This window comes from Ambystoma mexicanum, chromosome 2q (genome assembly GCF_040938575.1).
Source record: "Ambystoma mexicanum isolate Mex_15411 chromosome 2q, UKY_AmexF1_1, whole genome shotgun sequence".
NCBI classification, from domain to species: domain Eukaryota; kingdom Metazoa; phylum Chordata; class Amphibia; order Caudata; family Ambystomatidae; genus Ambystoma; species Ambystoma mexicanum.
The window spans coordinates 975,976,373-975,997,444 of record NC_090924.1 but is presented as its reverse complement, the minus strand read 5'-3'; the positions used below and the strand labels follow the sequence as shown (position 1 = coordinate 975,997,444).

The window sequence follows — 21,072 nt, the reverse complement described above, 5'->3', positions numbered from 1 at the left end:
TGATCTTGATCGCTCTGGACTGCACCTGGAGAATGTGGTACCCGGAGTTGCTGGACATGGCCGTCTACCCTCCCTGGCATCCACAGAGGACGGACCTCCTCTCCCACTCCGAGGGGAAGGTCATGCACCCGACCCTCTGCAGCCTGAATCTTCCTACCTGGCTGCTTAAGGTTTTAGGTATCGGGATTGGGATTTGTCAGAAGAGGTTCAGGACATACTCTTATCTGCTAGCAGATCTGCTACCACGTCCATTTATGCCTGCAGGTGGCAGAGTGTTTGGGCTTTGTGCTGGGAGAGGGTTATGGACCATTTTACTTGCGCCACCACCTCTGTGTTGGAATTTCTTCTGTTTTTGGCTTGGGCTGGCCTACAAATTGGTATATTGAAAGGTCATCTTGCGGCCATTTTGGTCTTCAAGAGTACCCCAGAGCAGGGCTCCTTTTTCACGATTCCCACAATTATTACATTTCTGGGGGGGTCTTTCAATTATGTTCCCACCACATCAGTTTGATGTTTCAGCGTGGGATTTAAATTAGGTATTGCTGTGTTTAATATGCGCTCCGTTTGAGCTTCTTCTTTCTTGTTTTCCTGGTTGCCATCACTTTGGCTAGATGAGTGAGCTCCAAGCTCCGTCTATTGATCCTCCCTATAGTTTTCTCCAAGGAGAAGGTGACGTTGAGAGTTAGGCCTTCCTTCCTTATTAAACTTTCTGATTTCCATCTCAAATGCTCCATCTACCCGTCTCCTTTCCTCCGGCTCACCCAAACAAAGGCAGAGGAATGGTTCCATTGGTTAGATGAAGTGCGGGTCCTCAAGTTCTACGTCTCTTGGACTCGGCAGCACAGGGCTGATGACCAGCTTTTCGTTGGTACGCAGGTGCCCGAGCAGGGAAGGCTGTTACGAAACAGACCCTGTCTTGTTCGATCATTTTCCGCAGCTCGGAACGATCTGGCCGGCACGGAAGTCCTGTGGCTTTCAGGGTTCACTCCACCAGAGGCGTGGCCGCCAACTCGGCTCTGCAAAGTGGAGTACCTGTAGCCAAGCAGCCACGTGGGCTTCCTTGCACCAGTTTGTTAAGCATTACTTCTTGGATTCTATGCTTAGTCAGGATGCTCATTTGAGCAGGGCTGTCCTTCGGAGTTTTCTGGTTTTGGTGGTGTCCTTGTTACCCTCCCTCCTCCAGGTTGTTGTAGTGTTTTGGGAGTCTACCATAGATGAGGAATTTGTGGGAGGAAGGAGTCCATTGGAAGAACAAATTAACTCTCTTTAATGTTTTTTCTGATGGACATTCCTCACACAAATTCCTTATCGACCGCCCTACCTGCTCCTCTTGAGGTAGCTAGTACACCTTAGTTCTGCTTTCCCTCAGCATCAGAGTGTTAGGGGAGTGGCACCTCTATGTATACTGGCCCCAACGTCATGTCTAGCGCTGGGCGCATATAAGCGTCGGATGGAAATGACGCAGAGCCAAACTCTGCCATCTGGTGTAGGAAAAGTTTCCGAAGTGCAGCTTCCGCAGTGAGATGGATATTATAAATGAGGAATCTGTGGGAGGAACCTCCATCAGAAAAAACACATTACCAAGAGGTAAGTAGTTTGTTCTTTACCCTCAATCATGATCTGTGTAACTGTTAGGACTGCCTTTTGGGGATTTCTTTAGCAAAGTCCTTCTCTACCTAAGCACAGCCCTGTTCAACCTTCTCTAGTGGCACCTGCCCCAGTAGGCATGATCGCCGGGGCCCCTTAGGCTCCTGTTGCTCCAACTCCCTCGGGATCTAGGAAGTGTCTATGGACATCCTGTCCATTCTACAGGCTCTTGGTTTGGAGAGCCACCAACAGCTCCTAGATCTACAATTACCTTCTCCAGCACAGCCCGGTATGTTTCCTGCGAAGCAAGGTTAGGCTCCTTCACCACCCTCCGGACCCCCTCCAGGGGCTCCGCTTATGCCACCAGTCACCCTCACAGATAAGAACAAAGGCGACGACTATCAAATGGACGGTTCTCTGCACACTCACTCCCCAGATGAGTTTGAGGATCTTGTGCCAGGTGGTGGTGAGCCAGGTGATCTCCTGCCTAGGGATTCACATTCTGACAAGATTGTCTCCTTTCATGCCCTCATGTCCAAGGAGGGATTCCTATATCAGAGGCTGAGGTCCAGTCCAATGTGCCTTTTGTTGGGATTGATTTTTTGGGGAAGAAAGGCAATGAAACACTGCAGGCCATCAAGGCTGACATCGAAATAGCTTGTTCGTTGGGTACTCTGCAACAGCGTTGCCAGTCCTTTCTATCTACTGAGCCGAGGAAGAGGAGATCTGAGGCTGAAAGGCGTACCACCCATACAATGCATTGGAAATGTCCCACTAATAAGAACAGACAGGATCAGCCACTTGATCGTAATTACAAACACCTGATACCTAAGCTTTCCGGGAGATTCCAAGATCCAATACTAGGAGACCGATGAGCTTGGAGAGAACAGGAACATATGCAACCAGCTGATAAGGATCCTGCAAACATATAAGAAAACCAAAGCCTCCGAAACAGTGACGGGTGAAAACAGACCGAGAGGAACATAGGCAGGCCTGGCTCCCCGAGCGAAGCAGAGAAGGGTTAACTTCATCGCTGCGAAGACAGGCGCAGCAGGCCACCCCCCAGCGAGGCGGAGGGGTCACGTGTAGCAGAGACCCGACACCAAAGGACAGCAGATGCAGCCAACATCAGGGCACCACTTCCCAGGACGAGCAGGAGAATGGGGAGAACAAGGACCAGCTGACTCAAAATGGGCTGACCCGCAGAGATCCGCTGCGGTCAGATAAGAGGAAAAGCTGAGGGCAGAAGCCTCAATCGGACATTCACCCCTGCCCTCCTCAAGTTGGGCCATCAGTGCATCGGAGGAAGCATAAACAGCAGCCGGTAGCGGGACTACTGTGAGGGTCCGACCGGAAGTACCCACCAACCCGCGACAACAAAGGGACAAGGCCTTGGCGGCCTGGGGAGGTCTTCCCCCCCACGCAGGAGGAACAGAGAAAGGGAAACCCGTCGGACGCACACTTGAAAAGACTAAATAGGTGAACAAGCACCCGAACAAAAGGAGAGCAGTAAGACGAACATAGCATCGCAATTGATGTCCAAGTCTAAAGCTAAAACTGCAGCGCAGTCCACCCCAAAGAAAGCAGAGCAGGAATCTGAAGCAACTCTGGAGCGCAGACGACACAGCCTCGACAAGAAAAGGGGAGACAACAAGAGAGCCACACAACCAAGCTCACAGAGACAGGGGCGACCATACAATGACCAAAGAAGATATGCAAAACTGCTTCAAGGAACTGCAGAGGCATTTCTTTCTCTCTATTCAGGAACAGTTCCAGACCCTGAAAGAAGACATGAAACGGTCCCTCCAGGAGGTAAAGATAGATATAGCAAAGTTAGAAGAGAGGACCGATACACTTGAAAAAGTAGTTCAACAGGTAGAAGAAGACGCACAGAAATCAGATGAGATGCTCGAGCAACTGGCTTGCATATCCAACAACCTAGAGCTGCAATGTGAGGATTTGGATAACAGATCGAGAAGGTCAAACATCAAAATTAAAAACCTACCAGAGACAATCGAAGATAAAGATCTACAGGAAACAGTCACTCAACTCTTTGCGGAAATACTGGTGGAGGACCCTGAACCTCAGATACAAATAGATTGCATCGGGTGGGACCCAAAAGAACAACTGAACCAGGGAATAGACCAAGGGACGTACTAGCAGCTATAACCTCCTACACACAAATACTATGGAAGGCAAAGTACACGGTCCCGATGTGGATAAATGGCCAAAAAGTACAATTTTACCAAGGTTTAGCACAATCAACCCTACTGAAGAGTCGGATAATGGGCCCTGTGGTCCAACACCTGACGGCCAACTAGGTAGAATACAAATGGACATTCCCGTTTGGCCTCCTTTTTACTTGGGAAGGAAACCAAGACCGGATAACATACTGCGAAGATGGCGAACATATCCTTGGACTGCAACAGTAAGACAGGGACGGCCAAGACCGGCCACAGGGAAGAGCAAGTGGTCCCAATAAGCTGAAAGGGTGGAAAACGGTAACGAAGCAAAGCAGGGGAGGGAGGAAAAAATAAGACCCACGATCCACCAAGGCAACACAATTAGGAACTTAAAATAAATAAAGCATGAAAACAAGCCAAAGGGTGAGGAGTCGCCTGGAAATTCAGAATGCAGACCCAAGGACTAAGCAAGAAGTGTCAGTATGGAATCCAAAGTGGGGTATAGGACCCCCCACGACGTGAACCTGATGTGGATAGGGGGCCAGGTGCGTGGGACACTTTGTCCGGATGCTCAAAGGAACCCACTCCCCCTCAGGGGGGAAGGGAAGTTGGGGACGGGAGGATGGAGGGAAATGGGCAAGGGGAGGGAAATGGGGGTGGGCAAGGATGGCGGGGGAAGCATAGGACAAAAACACAAAGCAGACAAATGAGGCACCCAAGGGAAGACGGACAGAAAATAGACCATGGGGTAGTACGAACCAGATAAAAGTCATGACACATAACGTCAGGGGAATGAACACCCCGATTAAAAGGAAGAAACTAGAATGCCAGGCATGGAGAATGAGGGCAGACATACTTATGTATCAGGAACCCCACATAAAGAAGGATGACAAGTCACAGGTCAAGATAAGGGGGCCTCGCAGATCTTTCAGGCCAACGCGGAAGGAAAGAAAGGCAGGAGTACTTATAGCTTTACATGATAGACTCAAGGCACGTGTCCAAAGTGTCAGTGCACATAAGGAGGGGCGCTACCTCTTTATAAACATAACACTAGAAGGCAGCCAGCTCACCCTAGCATCCATATATGCACCCAATACAGGGCAATATGGATTCCTCAGAGGGACCCTTGTGGCACTAGAAGAATTTGCTACAGGGGAGATCATTATGGGGGGGCGACCTTAATATAGCGTGGGACCCCAAACTAGACAGAAACTCGCGAACAGGTTCAACCGCCCCCACAAAGGCACTGAAGAAAAGCTTTGAGACACTAGCGCTCCATGATATATGGCGTGCCAGGAAAGGGGACGCACAAGACTTCACCCACTATTCTCACTTCTACAACACACAATCCAGAATAGACTGTATGGGTGTCTACGGAACTAGTGGGGAAGACAGCGGATATAGAAATCGTCCCGATCACCCTCTGGGACCATGCTACAATAATAACTACATTCAACATCATGAGAACGAGGGGTGGGGATAGACCTGGAGATTCCCATCCGACAACTTGCAAGACAGCGTGATAGTGGAATCAATAAAAGGCAAGATTGAACTCTACTTTGCCGCAAATTATATCAGACACAACCTCACAAGGGGTGGTATGTGATCCATTCAAGGCGGTCCTGAGGGGAGAGGGGAGAGATAATAGCTTTAAAGGAGCAAAGGGATATAGAACGTACCGGATGGTAAGAAGAACTCGAGGGGAAACTAGCAGAAGTGCAAAAAGAAATAGTGAATAATACCAGCAAAAAGGTGAAACAAGCCCTGAAATACGCACAAGGCCAACTGGGGATACTGCAGAACAAAAAGGCAGAGCTAGCTCTCCTAAGAACGAAGCAGATGTACTATATCAGTACCAACAAAGCAGATGAACTCCTGGAAAGACAGCTCTGAGAAAAGAGCCGCGGGACAGCCATTCTGCGACTGAAGAATGCGTAGGGGCACGTGAAAACGACCAACAAAGAGATGGGGGAAATTAATGCGAATGTACTATCAGGCCCTATACCAATCAGAACACCAGAGGACGGACAAGCAGAAAACCTACCTACACAATATGATGCTACCCTAGATCTCGGAAACAGATAAACAGAGACTGGAAAGAGACATACAAGTAGAAGAGCTCATCCAAGCGATCAAGAAACTCCCAAGAAACAAGGCACCGGCCCCAGATGGCTACACTGAAGCCTTCTACAAAACTTTTCAAGAGACACCAGCCCCCAGACTGACCAAAGTGTTCAGTAGCTTCCGAATACAAGGGAATATAACACACTCAATGAATGAAGCAAAACTGATAATATTCCCCAAACCAGGAGAAGACCCGACCCTACCAGGGTCATATCGCCCAATTTCTCTAATGAATTTGGACGCTAAGCTGTACACAAAGATTCTGGCGGAAAGACTTACTAGGCTCCTACCGACAATTGTAGGCCCAGATCAAGCAGGAATTATCAAACGGCAGATAACACACGAAGGGTGAGCCACCTCATCGAAAAAGCAGAATACAACCGTACCCAAGCGATTCTTGTCTCGCTAGACGCATAGAAAGCGTTAGACAGGGTTGAATGGACGCAATTATTCCACACTATGGAACGCATAGTGTTAGGGAGAATTCTCTGTATAGGCTAATTTCCCAAACCTAGTGAGTCCCCCAGCAGCTTTGCTGGATTTTTGGGGTTTATTTTTTTCTCCTGCTAACAGTGAGACTCTGTCTCCCACTCCTAGGCATGATTTGAGAATGTCCTTTGACTTTGAAATGTGTTTTATGGGCTATGGGGTCTTTTACTCCATGGGGTTTCATGTGTTTTTGGTAAGTGTGTTACACAGCACCCTCAGTGCAGTAACACAGGGGTGTCATAGTGGCCCCCAAACATAGACTCCATACCCTGGGACTGACTACTGTCTCCCAGGGCATGTAAAGTCACCATTGACTTTACTGGTCTTAAATTGTGAACAGAACCAGTACAAACCATCGTATTGTGGAAGTACTGTTAGGGGTAATTCGATTGCCCCTGGGTTTGTTTTTCGAGGGGGCACTGTTCAGTCCCCCCCTTGTCAAGTTTCTGGCTGGTGGCAGTGGTTACCACGCAAAATATTCCACTGGAATATTTCCTATGGGATTTCCCCATCCATTTTAAACGCACCACTTTTTTGGTGCAATGTTAAAGATACAGCCGGGTTATTTATTTAATATTTATTCCCCGGTTGGGTCTTTTTGCCAGGACTCGGTTTTACAATGCCATTTGTGTTCGCCTCTGTAACTCCAACCCAAGTCGAGCCCTTTGTTCCACTTTTGGCGGGCTTATGCACAGAAGCCTCCAAAAGTGGTGCCACTCTGTCTGGGTCTACAGGATGTGTGGGAGCGGGGAATAGGCACCCTGGACTGAGTTGCCTAGGCAACTCAAGTCGCACTCTTGTGTGATTGGCCCAGTGGTGAGCCGCCCGGCTCACCACTTAGCATGTTTGAGTGACAGCTAGGACTGATGAATGGGTGTTTTCTGCCTAAAAGCAGGGCTTTGGGGACTGGAACTTCAGAAGTCGCCACAGGACCTAAAGAATCCGAAGAGGCAGAAGTTGAGCCGACCTGCAACGATGACACCACCGGTGGAGCCCTGTTGAACCGAACTCGCCACTTCCCAACGACAGAGAAGATATTCTTCTAGGAGAGTCTTCTTCCTTTGAGCTGGTGGGGTTAACCAGTTCGCCCTTTTTTCGCCTTCCTGGAATGTCTCGTGGTCGAATCGCCCGTGCCAAGCACCCCGGCGGCCGGATAGCCACGCTTCACCACTACCGCAAATAAAACGGTAGTACCTTTTAACCGGGAAACTCTGCGGCTTGTTTCTTTCCTGGCAGTGCAACGACCTCCAGCTTTCCTCCACATCGAGATCTTCTCTTCCCCTGGACGAAGCACCGACTTGCACCCGCTGCCAGGAACAACTGCCCCCGCTGGAGCTTTCTCACCATTTCAGGTACTGTGTCCCACCTGGTCTCCCTTGCAACAGACTGTCTAAGGTGTCCCGTAAATCCTTGACTCTCTATCCTGGGGTGACCTCGGACCTGTTAACTAACTTTTCTGAACTGATCTAACTCCTTGTTGAACTATCTGCAAAGACTTTTAAAGTGTACTTCAACTGTGTGATCTTGGGCACATTCCGCCTTGCTCTCTCCAAGAGTGGGCCTGGCCTATGAACTTTTTTCTCTACAGTAGACCCTGCCTTTCTTGACTTGCTGTGGTTCTTTAAAAGTGCTGGTATTGTGTGTTTTCCTAATTCTCCCTTTTCTCTCCCTTTTTAAACTGAATTATTGGAGTACCATCTAAGGTTACGCAGTCACCTCTGTGTTGCAAATAAGTGGTGTCTTAACTTAGACTTGCCGAATAATTAATTAGGGAGGTGTATATATTTCTAGTGACTGTGTTTGAACTTGCTTGACATATTAGTGCCAGTGTATTTTTACAAGTGTGTTTTTAAATACATAATTATATACTTTTATACCAAAGCTCTGGTCAGTGTTTGCTTGTGCTACTGTACCTTTGTACCTAATGTGTTTACTCTATATACTGCCTAACTCTTCTTGAGAGAAGTCTGACTGCTCAGCCACAGCTACCAGGTAAATCTGGGTGGTACAGACTGCTACCAATTGGGTTTACTGCTAACACCTGTAGTCTTAAACTTTTTGCAGTGTTCCCTAAGGGAACTGCACAGGTTTCTGCCTAACACTCTGCTTGACATCTGCGGGCAGCTATGTGGAGGTCTATCCATACCGTTAAAAGGTTCTACTGCATCAATAGGGATTCCTGGGAGGAGCCCCGAGTCAGCCAGGCAGTGCTTCACAACCTGTTGGCATGAGCTGAGTTGGTTATTTCTGTTGAGCTATGCTTCTGCCCATTTTAGGTTGTGTATACATACTGCTGTATAATCCTTTTCAAGAGCATGTGAATCCATGAAAGATCCAATGCTGTAGAAGGAATGATTCACTTACCAGTAACTCCTGTTATCCAGCATTGGTATTTTTCATGTATTCACATGCAAGATGGTCACTGTGACGATTCCAATGGAGTCATCACAGATTCCCCGGCGGTGACCTCTGTCCATGTGGCCAGGGGATGGCAGCCGCTACCTGATCCTAACACTGGGGGCGCATTTATGGGGGAGGATCACATGGGAGGAGACAACTACCAGGTAGATGTCATGACTTAATTGGACGAGATGCAGTATCTTTCCTTACCCATGAGGAAGACCCTCTAATACCCAATAACTTTTTCCATCAGGAAGACACACATATACCCGAGACCATAATGGCATATTGTCAACTGTTTGTTCCCCCTTGTAGAAGAAGTAAAGAAACCCCTTCTTCATATTTTTCTGGTCAAACACCCACCTATGACAGAAACACACAAAGCTCCAACACAATACCTTTTCCTTCTGAAATACCTTTATGTAAAATTACCAAGAAGAACTGTTCAAATACCATGTGTCCTATGACAACTATGGACTTTAACTCCCAGAATTCCACAAGTACTAAGAAGAGGAGGCTGCAGGAGTTTGAACAGGAGTACCAAGAGCTTGAAACACAATATTCAGTCTAGTTGTTTTTCCGAAACACCTGTGCGTGGGACATTTAAATATGTCGAGCGATCTATTCGGAGAGGAAGTGCAGGAGAAGTCGTGGACTCCAATTCCAAGGTCCACGAACATGGAGATCACGTACCAGTGTGGTGGAGCAAGGAATGCTGCCACGTCGGAGGGAGAGATACTGTGCTGGAGATCGAAATGCGGTGGAGACGCTGGGATGCGCGCAAAAGGTCATCGGCGCTCAGCAGGTCTAGAAGGCAGCGTTTTCCATTCCCGGGACCTGAAGAGTAGCAGGTGTGTGACTGCGGAGCCGCGAAACAAGCCGGAAGAACGTCTGCACACTCCAGTGAGGAAATGGGTGAAAGCAACATGCTGCAGAAGCGCAAACCGGACCAGAGACGCTGGATAAGACCGGTGAGTCCACCCGAAGCAAGTGAACGTAATATCATTATTAATGCTACGAGAAGATTGTTTGAATATAGAAACGGCAAAGTACAATCCCCAATGACCTATGGATGCATGAAGTGAAATTGTGGGTCAAATCTTGAACAAACCTTGCGGCAAACCCATAAACCAAGCCAAGAGCAATAGATACAGTATTGGTGATACAGAGGAGCTGTGAAACGCATGAGAAGCCCTGGCATAGCAAGACATCAGGCAATTGAATTACATAAGAAGTCCTGGCAGGAGAGTATACCAGGCAAGTGAGAACCACAAGTAAAGACCTGGCAGGTGAGTACACTACGCAGTCAGCATTGTATAAAGAAATCCATCAGGGGAGTATACCAGGCAATTTGCAAAGCTTCCAGTAATGTTAAAGAAAGACAATGTTTTCTGAACCAAGGACAACGTTGTGTTAAAGAAAGACTGTTACAGAATTTGTTTCCTAAACAGGACCATTGTGAATCAAGGCAAGATACAAAGGAACTGTTAGTGAAAGAGACTATTTTCATTCTAGTTAAGAATCCAGGGGAATGGTCCACCTGTTGGAACCAAGGGCTTCTACCATGGACAACATTTTTGTTGGAACTATTCTTTCTTCGGTTGTGAACACTTTTTGTCAGTATCAAGTTGAAGATATTTCCTTATGCATTTTATTGTTTTGTTTGTAGAGTCAGGGTTTGGATAGAATGTTTTGGACAAAAGGAGGTCTTTTCAGTTATTGACATCCTGATGCAGACAGACTCCTTAATTTTGGTTTACAGGTAGGGAAACTCCTCTTTAGCATAGGGTCAGAGAAGCATTTTCCCAACCCATTTTCATGTAATATATATCTTTGAAAGAAACATGACAACATTGTGTCTGGCTCTCATTTCTGATCCTACACACCACCAGGGTTGGAGCTAAGGGGACCTGTCTAATTGGCTGTGGGTAATATGACCCAAAATGACTCTAATGGAGCACAAAAAAAGTGACAAGCAGTTTAAAAAATGTAAACTGCTCTAATCTTACAGAGGATTCCCATTCTGACGACGGGGAATATTCAAAAGTATGTGAATTCATGAAAGATACCAATGCTGGAGAACAGGAGTTACAGGTAAGTAAAGTATTCCTTCTTTTGCAAAATCGTGTCCCATATAAATATTACTGACAGTTGGCAGGAGCCGGAGGGTCACAAGTTCTGACCTCGGCCTATCGAAAACATTTGGCTGTATCATCCTGGGAGATTTTATTAGGACAAAGTGTCTCACATTTATTGAAATGAGGAAACAGTATGTAGTCGGCCGGCCACGTCTTACAGTTTTCTAGCCTAACAAAAGCGACTAATGATGGTTGGGTGGGTTTCCCAAAAAAACAAGAACCTCCATTTATTTTTGGCATTTATGGAGTTGAGTAGGGGCACAAGGTAGTATATTCTGACCAAGCTAGGACGCAATTGGCTAACAAGGCCTGATGGAAGGCATATATCAGGACAGAATTACCGACTTAGAATGGAGAAGAGTAGCTTTACGTGTTTAGAAGGTTTCTAGGAATGCTAAACTCAAACAAGTCCAATGTAATATTTTTCTCCGTACGTATATTACCCTAGTTATAAAACAAAGTATGGATGAGTCGATACTTTCAGACTGCACGAAATGTAAGATAAATTAATCCACCTTTGCCCTACCTGAAGTTGCTGGAATTTTGGGCCATCCTTCTGCAATCCTTGGGAAAAATACTTATGTATTTGGTAAAATTACCACCCTTATTGACGAAATGCAAATTGACCTACAGATTCATACACTCATGATGTATTGTAGCAAAAGGGTTGATAGCCATGAAGTAAATATCATCAGGGGTTCCAACCAACTACCAATGGGTGAAAGAAATAGGGTGGATTGGTGGTTGTTGCGTATGAGGCCATGGATAGGGGGCTACGAAGAGATGGAATCGAAGATGCATCTCTTGATTTAGTTATTCTAATGAATGAGCTATTTCCTCCTCCTTGAACAGGTCCAGTCATTTACAAATGATCATTGGTATACCTGTGAAAGTCTGAGGTAATGAACTCATAAGTTCTCGAAAATATTGGATAAATATGTTCTTTCATTGAGAAACCCTCTTCCTTTGAAACACAGAAGAATGGAATTTGCTCTCATGTTGAAAATGGGGAGGGGAAAGAGCATTAACGGTTGAAAATCGGTTTAACTGATATTACACACTGTTGGGCAGGGAGATCATGATATTGTATGTAACTCTGTTTTAGGAATCCAGAATATGGCTATGCATTCTACGATACATGTTCATGTTTCTTTGATGAAAACTCAAAGTATTTGGGAGAAAGAAATGTAGTTGATTGTGATCAGATGTCACAACATGAATCTTCCTACCCCTGCTCCGTAAAGTGTAAACTATTGGCCCAATTAGCCTGCCATACAGTTGCAGAATGCATCTGTCTATTTTAATTTCAGATGTGCATCAACCTCTGTGTATCTCAAAGCTCAGCGTTCAACCAGAGTTCTTTTTATCCTATTTCTTCTCTTATGAAGGCACAGAAATCTGGCTCAGGCGGAGACACTCATGCTGCAGAGGAACTTCTGCTTATCAACAAGCCCCTGATGGACCTAATTAGCCTTCTGGTTCAACTGGTAAGAACTGGCTCCTGTTCAAATCTAGTAGAATATTGCTTAGCTTGGATTGCACATTTAAGTTATGTTTCATCTCCACAGTGAATCTCGGTTTTTATTAGTCTGGTCGAAAGGACATTTGAAGGTATTTTATTACACTGCTATTTGCAGAGCAGTTTGATACAAATGTAATTGTGGAAATGTTGACGATTTTGACCTATGATTTTGAATAATGTGTTAAGCAATGTGTTTACCCCTAAAACAAATTAACACATGTGAATAAAGATGCATCTCCTGTGTATGTTCAAAAGATGGAAGCATTTACAATCTTTCTATGTGGTACTGGCCCCAAGCCAAACTCTGATGCTTGAAACTTGCCTTGTTGATCAAAAGGGGAAAAAGCTGCAAACTACGAAATGAGACTACTGCAGGAAAAACATTATTGTTATAACCTTATCAACCGAGGGAGGCATCATTGCGGGATAAGAACCCGCCCACAAGTTATGGCCCGTGGCGCAGCTGACAGACATATGTGTGGGGGAGGGGTCACTATCCAAAGTGATAATGGCCCCTCCCAATATCTTTAAGGATATTAGCATATAGTAGTAATAGCAATATAGGTCTCAGGGTTGTCATTAAGTAGAAAAAGGTTAATAGTGACTAAAATAAATACACAAACCTTGTTAGTAAATTAAATGTGCTTTTATTTGGTAATTTTTTTTTAAAAAAAGGGTGTCTTCATAAGTTAAACATTTTAATTGCAAACTTTGGTGAATTGGAAGGGTTTTAACATGAGTATGCATTACGTCTAATGTCAAAAGAAGTGGTTTCTCTATAACAATGACAAACATTTGCACATGTTTTAGCTTTCTCTTTGGGGCAGTAAATTGGGTGCTGCAGTAGGAAAAAAGATCCTCCCAGAGAGAGTATGTTTTATTAAACGAAATCATGTCTGGAAGTTGGTTTGCTGTTTCCCTGTCTGCGTTTGAAGGTAGAATATTCAGAATGCAGTCAATACCAATAGTTATTGACTGCACTCTGAACATTCTGTTTGGCTGAGAGGAGGTCAATAACGATCTCCATTTTAACTTACTATAGAAGGCCTGCATCAATAGTAGTGCACATTATCTGACAGTAGCCATTGACATACTGCGTTTTCCACATCTGTCGATGTATTCTCTGGTGAACCAGAAGGAGGACTCGGACTACATTGGGTCATAGATAAAGATGTTTATTTAAATAAAACAAAAGCGCCTACATAGCTCTATCACTACGAGGGAAGTTCACTACCTAGAAAAACTAAAGCTAAAGATACACGTCAAGTCCAAAGTAAAAAGTCTTCTGTCTGAATACTGGCCCACCACTTTAGAAAAAAACACCTGCCTAAATGGGAAAAAGGGGAGGCTTGCACAATAGCCTTGGTATTACCTCTCCCTGGCCCAACTTCTAATTGACTTGCTCTCAGTCTGAAATAGGTTGCACTCTCCCCTTGATAAAGAAAACTGTTTCTTCTTTTACTTTTCTCGAGTTTTATTTCAAATGTCCAAATCCCTCCAGGATTACTCGAAAAGACACTTCTTTGTCTCCCAACTTCGTGGCTCTGGGACTCCCCAAAGTCATGTGGCTCGTTGGTAGGTGTCTTTTTTCTCAATGGTGTATACCCGTTCAGGTATTGTAGATTCCTGTGGCCTCATAAATGTTGCTAGCCTTGCTTCAGGGCATTCATGTTCCTTTCACTCTGTTGCACGTAGGGCATATGTCCGTCCGTCTTTAGTGGCATTGTCGGCTTTTCCAGGCTAGGTATAAAGCATACGTACTTCTTTCGCTCTGTTTTTTAAAGAGCGTGTGCCTGTTAGGCTCTCTTAGGTTCCTGTGCATTTGGCAGCTATTTCAGCCTTCATATACAGTGTTTGTATCTCGTTCAGTCTGTTTTAGCTAGACCGTATGCCTGTTAGCTTCTGCTAAATTCTTGTGGTTTACTGCGGCTATTCCAGCCTTGATATATGATATGATATGGCATTTATAACGCGCCTATACGCGATAGACCATGTTCATATCTCTCACTCTGTTTCAGCGGGCCGTGGGCCTGTTCCATTCTCTCTGTTTCTCGTACCTGTGTCCGTTTCTGTACTCCTGGAAACCAACAGTCATAGGCCTCTCTGACATCCACAAGTCGTTAGCCTTTCTTTCCCTGTCGGTACTTCTCTCAGCGGAAAAGGCGCTTGCCAGGTGGAGCTCAGAGACCCAGCTCCTTTCCTATGTCCGGTCTCAGCATCGATTGCTGGGCCCTGGGACCACCACTGCTTTTCAGTGATCATGGCACCAGAGAAGATTGTTGTCTTCCAGTCGTATCTCTTCCCCTAAATGGAGCCTCTTGCTCAGTCAAAGCACCTGCCGTTCAGCCTCCAGCTTGTGGGCCTCGCTTTGTTCACGCAAGGAGTCTCTCATCCATTTACAGTCCGCGCTCTCTCCTATACATATCATTGGAATAAACGGAATTGTGTCCGACTTACTTGATCATGGCCTTCAGACTTCAAGCGATGTTCGCGTTGCGTGATGCTAATAGAATGAAAGAAGGATTGTAGTTGTAACAGGAGATGCCAAAGTCTTTCCAACATCCATAGAGGCAAAAATAGTGGTTTAGTCTGAGAGTTGATTATTGGAATGCAAGTCCTTGACCCCAAGAAGGGTGTAAATCCCAGCGAGATCCCACTTGCCCAAACCCCTAGGGAGAGTATTGCTTAGAGCGCTCATCTCCCTAGCCTCAAAGAGGGTGGCTCCCCTATGGGGAGAAGGGACGAATTGTCCAGATTCATCCCAATTCTTTATGAGTGCAAATTAATTACATGTGGTATATTATTGACCCTGAGGGGAGTAGATATTGCCTGACTGGCTAGCCTGAAGCAGCAGTGTGAAGACTATATTGTGCTTAGATGGCACATTTTCCCACTGAATGACAATAATAGCCTTTATTTGCTGACATGTAGAATTATTTTCTGTTTATAATCCCCAATTATTTGTCTATTTGGCACTCTGAAGCAGTTTCTTCTGCATGTAGCTCTTTATAAACATCAAAAATAAATAAATATTACAAAAATAGCTGTGCTTGGCATATCGTAGGCCGAGCTACCACTCTCCCTTTCTTTCTCTTCCCCATCACCCCAACCTCTCAATCCCCTCCCTCCAGTATCTTTGGTTATTTCCTCTGGGTGAGAATGAAGAACTAAATAAAACCTTTAACATAAGAGACTACAAATCACCATAAATCCACTGTGTATAAGTAGTTTTGTCCACTTCCAAAATCAGCCAATCCTGGCCCAGCATCTCCCTTATGTTACGTCCTGTCTGGTTCCCTTCCTCTTTCTTTTGATGAACCGGAAGCTAGACCAATTCGCCACTCAACCCTTGGTCCTACGAAGTATTCGCTACGAACAACGGCTCCCTCGTGTACACCACTGAACAGTAACCGGCGACCCACCTTGAATGACCTCTGAAACCGCACACCACCGCCGTCCACATCTCTAGCCATTTTTGTGCTTGTCTACTGTGAACAAAGAAACATACAAACAGTAAAGGACGGAATACACCAGTAGCACATTACCACAATATGCAAAACAAACTGCATCGATAAAACCACATTCCCACTCTCTGCTTATCTTGAGTGGGATAATGCTCGCCTCCATGTATTTAATAGAATCAAGACTCCCTGCGCTGTGAGCCTGGGTAATCTTCATTCTTTGTCAAGACCAGAGGCGAGCATTATGCTTGTTCAAAGCTACCTAACACTGACGCAGCCATGAAAGAAAAAGTTTTAAAATAGAAAGTCTTAAAATTAGCCTCTTTAGACCAGACAGCTGACTTCAAAATATCCTGCAGAGAAGCCCCCAATGAGAAAGCCTTGGAAGCCATGGCACCCCTTACTGGATGAGCCCCAAAAGCCTCAAAATCAACGGATGTCAGTTGCATAACTTATGATATATTTTATTTATATCGCGCTCATACACAAGTGTTTCAGAGCATGACCAAGCAAAGGGAGGGGGAACAAGGGAGAACAAAATAAACAACCATCTGACTAAGGCTATTGACATTAAGAACACGCAAGTGCATGGAATTTCTCTAACCCACCTGGCTATGGTGGCAGAAGCTACTGCATGAAATGGTTTTCTTCGAGCAATCAACTATTAATGCACCCCTGGTGGCCTTACGCTCTCTGTAGCTTTCTCATAATCCGTAATGCACTGCGCAACACATAACTTAGGTTCACTAGGGAAATATGGGTACGATATCTATGACGACCCGCCCTTCGTTTCGCAAGGTTAAATGCCACCCCCTTGGGATAGAAAACCTTCCTGTTAATTTCCAAAGCCTTGACATCTGACACTCTCCTACACAACACTAAGCAAAGCAACATCGCTACATTGCTAGATAACGTGTGTAGTTACAATTGCTCGTTCTCTAGTCATTGCTTGAATATCTGAAACACTGCCTCAACGTCCCAGTGGAAGGAGTATTTTGTTGAAGGAGGTTTGTGTAACTTCACTCCACTCAGTAACCCGACTACGGCTGGTTGATCTACGACCACTAAACCGTCAGCCTTCTCGTGACTCACCGCAATGGCCAGCTTATTCAGACCTGTGGTCCGGAAGGTATTACCCAAATTGTTCGTTTACAATTGTTCGAATGAACAATTGACCGAATTTAAAGGGTCACAATTGACCTTTTCACAATTGACCATTTATATATATATATATAAATATATATATATATCTGTTTGGTAATATATATTTATTTATATATATATAGGGGTTTTGGGGGGTTTGGCGTTAGGTGGGGGTTGTGGGGGGTTTCCCCCCACATATATGTTACAATTGACCTTCACAATTCGGTCAATTGTGAAAAGGTCAATTGTAATTCGAACAGTTGTAAAACGAACAATTCGTATACAACCGGTCCGGAAAGCCTGGCATTCCTGAGACAAACTCGCCAAGAAATTTAGAGCCTACACAATAGGTGCAGAAATAGGATGAACACTCTGCTGACTGTACCAGGTCTCCCATTTGTTGCATGCAGCGCCATAGCCCCTAAGCATGGAGGGAGGCCAAGAGTCTCTGATACACTCGGCAGCGAATCTCCAAAGCCCCGGCAAATCCCATCTTTTCCCGAAACTCTGCATTCCTTTAGCTGAAGACTCTTGGCTAGTACTAGAGGGTGTCCCTGACCTCCCAAATTCAGCAACAGGTCTCGCTGGGAAATCATCCTCGGAAAATCCAACGAAAGTGCCATCAGAACTGGAAACTAAGCCTGGGATTTCCACAGCAGCACCATCACTATTATCTCCGCTCTCTCACTGCTGACTTTCGCCAGCATCCGGCTTTTCAGGGGGAAAGCTTAATGGACCTCTACCGTCCAGCTGTGCAGGAATGCATCTTTGCCTAACACTCCCAGGTCCAACCGCCAACTGAAATATCTGGGCATCTGAGCGTTCAACCTGGAGCTGAAGAGATCTATGTCCGGAGGCCCCCAGACCTCTTGCAACTGTGAAAACACTGCACTGTTTAACGTCCAATCGCTGGCGTCTTCCAGGTAACAGGAGTTCCAGTCTGCAACTACATTCTGACTCCTGTGGAAGTACTCCGCTGCTGCTATCCTTTTCTCCAGACAGTAATGTCAGAAGTCCTGTGCTAGTTCCACCAACATTTTCGAGCATGCGCCTCCCAGAAAATGTATATACAGCACTGCTGAGATATTGTCTTTCTTGAGCAGAATGCAGCTATTCGCCTTGTCTTTGGCAAGTGTCCTCACTGCAAACAAATATGCTAGTAGTTCCAAACAATTGATGTGGATATCTAGTTCGTCCTTGGACCACTTGCCTCCTGTCTCCAGCTGTCTGCACCTTGCACCCCAACTGGATCTGCTTGCGTCTGATTCTATGACCAACTCTGGAACATCCCTGAAGATGGCTCTGCCATTCCACGCTTCCGTGTTCTGTAACCACCATCTCAATTCTGTCTACCCCTCTTCGTCCAAGGGCACTAACTGGTGATAACGCACTTCCACCCTGCAGGTGCCTGGTCTTTATTCTCTGCAACGCTTTGTAATGTAATGGTCCTGGGAAGATAGCCTGAATTGATGAAGCTAGCAGTCCTACTACACTGGCTAGAATCTGCAGTGAGATATGCATCCTCTTGAGAACTCCCCTCAGTTTCTTCTTGCTCTCTCTCATCTTCTGCTAGGGTAGTTCCAACGTAGTCTTCCTGGTGTGTATCACAAACCCCAGAAACTATCCGTTGACTGAGAGTCAGTTCTGTCTTCTGCCGATTGATCAGGAAACCTAGGGACGTCAGTAAAGAACATACACATTGCACTTGGTCCAACAGCGCTATCCTGTCCTGAGCTAGTATTAGGATTTCGTCCAAGTATACTATTATCCTGATCCCTCTCTCTCGTATGGCTCCTGCCACCGGCCTCATCACTTTGGTGAATGCCCAAGGTGCTGAGGCTAACCCAAAGGGAAGGCACTTGAACTGCCATCTCTCCCTTCCTCAAGGAATCGTAGGAAGCGCTGGTGTTCTGGCGCTACTGGAATTGTCGAACGCTTCCTTCAAGTCTAGCCGTACTAACCTGTCTGCTCTCCTGACTATATCTCTGAGAAGGTGGATCCACTCCATCTTGAAGTGCCTGTAAACCCACCAACCGTTGAGCTTTTTTAAGTTGATCAGTGGCCTTGACTTTCCTTTTCTGTGGACCAAGAACATATGGCTGTAGAACTCAGTAACAACCCAAGTACTCCACTCTAGTGCTCCCTTGTCCACTGGACTCAGTAATTCCATCTGCAAAAGCCCTTCTTCACATCTCGCCATATAAAATGAAGTCGGGTCTTCATTTTATATGGCGAGAACTGACTGCCCCAGAACTTGTCTGGGGCAGTCAGTGAACACCATGAAACCTGCCACTGTCTGTAAAACCCAAGAGTTGCCTGATAACTCCTGCCATTTGGCAATAAACAGCTCTGTCCGTCCCCCTACTCTGGGATATCGCTCGCTCAGCGCACTCACCACCTGCTGTACTCTGCCATCTGAAATTGCCACCTCCTCTGCACCCTTTCGGGTTCCTTCCTCTGCTGGGGGAAAAGGCGTCCTTCTGCCTGGATTCCCAGTACTGTGCTCTGGGTCCTTGAGGCCTTCTCGTACAACTGAATCGGTCGGCTGAGCGTCCTCAGTGCCGACCAGTCTTGGAAAAAACTCTGCTGTGGAAAATCCTCTGTATTGACAATTGTGCCTTTTCAAATCCCCACGAACTTCGCCATCTCCTTAGCAAAGGCTTCTCTGAGAAGCATACACTAAGCGGATTCCCCTGCTTCATATGTGGCCAGATCACCCAGCTTGCAATCTGTCTTCAGCAACAAACTGCACCTCCTCTCTGAGGAGAGCGCGCAGTTGGAGTTGCTGTAGAGACAAATGGCCCTCTGCGCCCAGCTAGCCAACGTTACGGTGTCCACAGGCTGTCAGATCTCTGTAGAATCCCTGGTGAGAGTTCTCTCCAGCAGTTGAACCCGTCGTGTAGCCGACGAGTTCTTTCTGCCAATGCACCTCTCAGGGGTGTAATAACAATCGCCTGAGGAGTTAATTGACCCAAAGATGGATGGACGTCACAGGATACCGCTGACCTGTAAAGGAAGGTCGAGATTAGTACCGGCGTGAGCACATAGATAGCTAATAACCAATTTACAAATGAATACCTTGTTAAGATAACAATATTCCAATACAAGGTCAAGGTTCCTGAGTTGAGTGTGGACGATCCTATAACAATGAATAATAGTAGATGGATTTAGTAAACCAAGAAAACTGTATCATGTCACAATGAGAGAGTGATGAACACAATGCTTACTGTAGGACCAGGGAAGGGAGTGCAGGATGAATTGAAACCGAGATAAAACGTTACCAGTAGAAGGTCCAGAGTTAACAGTAGAATAGTTCGAGTTCCCGTGAAGCAATGATCCACCTGACACCCGACGGAACGCAGACGCCTCACAATTCCAGAAGTCCGGGGGATCAGCGGAGTAGTAGACAGCAGGTAAGTTTGTGTGGATGAAATGGATGATTGAGGCAAGATTAAATGTTCAATGAGTAGAATGGTCAGGCGTTCCGAGTCGGTTACCTTGCGGGCAGCAGAAGTACAGTTCAGCAGCAGGAGCGGGTCGTATGCGGTCCGAGTCGGCAACATGTTTTTCCAGCAGCAGGTAAGGGCAAGACAATGGAGTTCCGTGGGCTGTTTCCGAGTCGGTTTACCTTGCAGGCAGTAGAAGGCCAGTTCAGCAGAGGGAGCAGGTCGTATGCAGTCCGAGTCGGCAACAGGTTTTCCAAGTAGGTAGTGAGGACAAGACAAGGGAGGTCCGTGGGAAGTAGCCAGGTCAAAAGTTCCGAGAGTTGTACAAGACAAGAAAGCATGGGCTTTAGAACACAAATTCAGAAGCAGGGAACAACGAAAAGGCGGGGCATAAGGAGCGGAATCACACGATACTATGAACAAGGCTTAGCGTGTGAATACACGTGACTGCAAGAACGCTGAAGGAGCGCGTCTCCAAGGTAACGACCAACGCCGTTTCTGTAATACACGGCGACTGTTCATAGGGGCAGAGGTTCTTTGCCCAGTACGAGGAGGGTTCAAAGCTGATCGGGGACCATG

The 21,072-nt window shown here is 46.0% G+C and overlaps 1 protein-coding gene across 2 annotated transcripts in view; it reads left to right on the top strand.

Moving 5' to 3' along the window:
• The window catches only part of ULK4 (unc-51 like kinase 4), a 2,742,936-nt gene that overhangs the window by 2,302,526 nt on the left and 419,338 nt on the right, over positions 1-21,072 (top strand). For both annotated transcript variants that reach the window (XM_069648276.1, XM_069648275.1), the window contains exon 34: positions 12,310-12,408. In XM_069648276.1, the coding sequence (XP_069504377.1) occupies positions 12,310-12,408 (99 nt within the window). The remainder of the gene's footprint in view (positions 1-12,309; positions 12,409-21,072) is intronic.